Source organism: Fusarium flagelliforme (assembly GCF_020744385.1).
Source record: "Fusarium flagelliforme strain FIESC 12 MPI-CAGE-AA-0113 chromosome Unknown B0J16scaffold_6, whole genome shotgun sequence".
In the NCBI taxonomy this organism is placed as follows: domain Eukaryota; kingdom Fungi; phylum Ascomycota; class Sordariomycetes; order Hypocreales; family Nectriaceae; genus Fusarium; species Fusarium flagelliforme.
Genome location: NW_025763508.1, coordinates 1,416,795 through 1,420,400, shown reverse-complemented (window position 1 = coordinate 1,420,400; position 3,606 = coordinate 1,416,795). Strand labels below are relative to the sequence as shown.

Sequence of the window (3,606 nt, the reverse complement as noted above, 5' to 3'; positions counted from 1 at the left end):
ATGGATTATCATGCGATTCACGGTTATGACAGAGCAAGCTTCGACACACCAGGCACACGTCAGTTTTGTAATGCACCCAACTATGCGAAGCTCAAGCTTACCTTAGCAGACCGGCTGCCAACGATATCAGCTTCGCAGGCCCTTGATGACCTTGGAAGCGACGCGTCAACACATGTATCAACGGGAATCGAAGGTCTGGATCGCTCACTCCTTGGTTCAATAGCAGTTGAATCCCAAGATGCCGCTGCAAAGGGTGGTGTTCAACGAGGCCAAGTGACAGAGGTCTGGGGCCCCCCTGGTACTGGCAAGACAGCCCTTGGGTAAGTTTGCTGCCCTCTCACGCAGCTGACTTACCTAGCTGACATATAATGAAGCCTACAGCTTACAGCAAATGCGCTGTGTGATGGTGACGCAGTAGTCTGGATAGGTCGATATTTCCACTTTCAGACTTGCGGTCATTACTGACTACCCTCATAGATTGCTTTCAGCCTCTTCAAACAGAAAGGCTGAGGGAAGTAACAGAAGCTGTCAAAGCTCTTCGAAACGAGCAGTCGCCTTCTGAAGTTGAGGCGACAAAAGCTCAGGAAAGCGACGCTGCTCGATTCTATCAGTATTCGTGCTTCACGCTGCCTCATTTGGTGTCTCTCGTGTCAAGACCTACGGCTAAGCTAATTCCCGTAAACACTTCACTTGTTGTAATCGATTCCTTTTCAGCATTGGTCAATTCCGCTTTACCCAAATCTCACGATGGCAAGTCTACATCTAAAAGCAGCAAGGGTACGTGCACGTAGGAGCAAGTGCGAGTGGTGCTGGCTAACGTTTGTGCAGGCCCAAGCCCATCAGTGAAACGCAGGCAAGCATTACAGTCAATAATGAGTGCACTTCACAAACTCGCCGCGACTAGGAATTGCGCGATTGTTGTTTTGTCTCAATGTGCAACAAAGATGCATTCAGAAAGGGGTGCAACACTGACAGCCGCGGTTAATGCCAACGTATGGGAACAAGGGGTTTCGACCAGACTGGTCACGTTTCGGGATTGGGTCTGGCAGGAAAACAGTCTCACAGGCGTCTTCCTCGCAGGTCTGCAAAAAGTAGATGGCAGAGCATGCCAAGAGGCCGTGGAGAACATTGTCGCATTTAAGGTGGAGCCGGTATGTTCTGCCAGGCATTGATCCAAACAAGCGTTACTAACCATGATGGCAATAGGATGGTATAGCCCAGGTTCCCTATGAAGCATTGCAGACATTCGAGCTAGCCCAACATAAGCGAAAGCTTGGAGAGACGGAACTCGAGGTGCCAGACAGCGAAGACGACGAAGACTACGGATGGGCAGATGAAGACGAAGCGGCCATGCCGGCGCCGCCGCCCCAGTGGCAAGGCAGCGAGGACCTCATATTAGGCCAAGACGTCGGACAAAGCGAAGAAGAGAATAGCGAGCCCGAAGAGCCTGGTACTGACGATGAATCGAACATGAAATGAGGCTCTGGATGGGACTGATGGAGTCTGGGGATTGTTGGGGGTGGTTTCGGCGCCGGTGAAGCGCCGAGAATGACGACCGAGACCAAACGGAGGACGGGCTCGCCAGGCATGGGCAGAGCCTCATAACGGGACGGAGGACGCTGCACAACCCCACGGAGCGAGATGAGGAAAAACATGAGCCCCTTCTGCCCCTTTATCAATTAGCCATGACGGCTCCGCATTGAACAAGAAAACAGCGCAAACTGGGATAAAGGAGAGCCACAATAAAGCCGTACATCATGCTTGCTAGGCCACAGTCGGCATGCCAAGAAGCTTCGGTCAAGTCCGACCGTAGTCTGATGAGGTTAAGCATCGTGGCCCAGGTCGTGGTTCGTGGTTGAGAGCATTTCGTCATGCACCATGTTCCCCCAGACTAGGGCAGGCTTCTGGAAGGACAAGAATTTTCTGTAAAGACAAAGACCCCAGGAACCGGATCACCTAAACGAGCCTAGCTGCGTTTGGCATTTCTCCATCCATATTCCAAAACAAGTCAAGCATGGACAACGGCTTCGCGGCTGGCGGAGGTTTTACACTCTGATAACGATAAGGTGGCGCCTGAAGGTGCGTGCCCCACCGGCCCGGTCGCTCTCTGGAGAGAATCTCGAAGTACCTACGGGGAAAAGATACTTGCGTGCGTGTCTCTGGCCCCCGGGTTTTGTAAAGGCACACCACACCACCCTGTATACCCCGTAGCGTCTACGATTGATACCCCAAAGCGAAGGTCTTCGTAGCGTTACCTCATCTTGTTGATCTCAAATTTCTGTCTACGACCCTTCGACTTTGTGTCCTTGATGGTGGCGATTTTATCCAAGAAACGTGGACATGCAACCTCTTCGAATCAACCGAATAGTTTGTTGAAAGGAAACTCGGGAGAAGACGCATGGAAGCAGGGATGAGTCAATTAATGACGCATCACCTTGAGGTGGATTGTCAACAATTCTTCTGCAACAGCTGCTGCAACCAGTCAGCCAACTACTCTAGCTAGCCTTTGTATTTCTATCGGAGGTTATCCCGATTTCATGATAGCCCTTACTCCATAAGATTTACGCTGCATTCTTAGTTGGAGATACTACTAGATTCTGGCGCATTCACTGCATGAAAGGCACAAGGCGAACCCTGCTGTCTATCCTCTGGTCACGTCTAGGTAACGTCAAAGACTTCAACGTCATCTGCTGTGTGGATAACCAAATATCGAGCATCCAATAATGGAAGTATGCGTGTTGTTTTAAAAAGGAGCATCGTACCAGACTGTGCCATACATGGTGGTCCAGCCCATTGAGCATTGCGCGTTCATGCCTCGACAAATCATTCACGATCGTTTAGGGCGGCTATCTGGAGGTGAAGCACGAGTGAAAATTTTGATCTCCCCATGTCAGGCACCAGGGGTCATGGAGATTCAACGGCTTTGCGGTTGCGGGCTTTTCACCACACACCGCCGCCGTGGCTTTTCCAGTCTTGAGTGTATTTGCATTCTCGCCAATGACTTGGCTTCGTTTGATGCAAAGAAGAAACAGGATGCGCACTAGTGAGGCTTCAGGCCCGCGCCAGATCTCACGATCTGGGATTCACGCAAGTTGGGCCGAGATGAGACTGGATTGGACGCTGCTCGAGAATGCCACTAGCCATGGGACTGTACAGTAGTGGTGCCGAGACATGTCCGCAGTCGAGAAAATTTTGCTGGCCTTTTTACTCAGAGTTTCTCGCATTGAACCTGTTCCGGATACGACACGACACAGATCTATTTGCGACTTCGTTACCCCGTACGTGCTGTACAACTTCCATTTTGGAATTTCGTGGATAGCTGCAGGGGCTAGCGGTGTGAGATTCAGCAGCTGCGTTGGCTTCGACAACGAATTGGTGACCGTAGTGAGGTGATGCTACATTATACGCGGAAAGCGTTGATGTTTCTCGTACTCGAAAATTCCAATTATATCCGCATCCTGCTTCTCGGCTCGTCCAAGACGTCTCGGATCAAATCGCTTGTTTGCATACATGTTTTATTCATGTTTGGATAAAACATTATTCAAAGACAGGGTACAGCTGCAGGGCACTCTCGGACGATTATCCATCAGCATGGGCCGATGGGGC

The 3,606-nt window shown here is 50.8% G+C and overlaps 1 protein-coding gene across 1 annotated transcript; it reads left to right on the top strand.

The window, feature by feature from the left end:
• Nucleotides 1–1,479, top strand: B0J16DRAFT_387310 (P-loop containing nucleoside triphosphate hydrolase protein; the record flags this gene model as incomplete). Its single annotated transcript, XM_046131667.1, has 5 exons — nucleotides 1–320; nucleotides 375–427; nucleotides 478–777; nucleotides 829–1,151; nucleotides 1,207–1,479. The coding sequence occupies 5 exons, from the start codon at nucleotides 1–3 to the stop codon at nucleotides 1,477–1,479; spliced, it is 1,269 nt and encodes a 422-aa protein (XP_045980055.1).
• Between the last annotated feature and the right edge of the window lie 2,127 nt (nucleotides 1,480–3,606).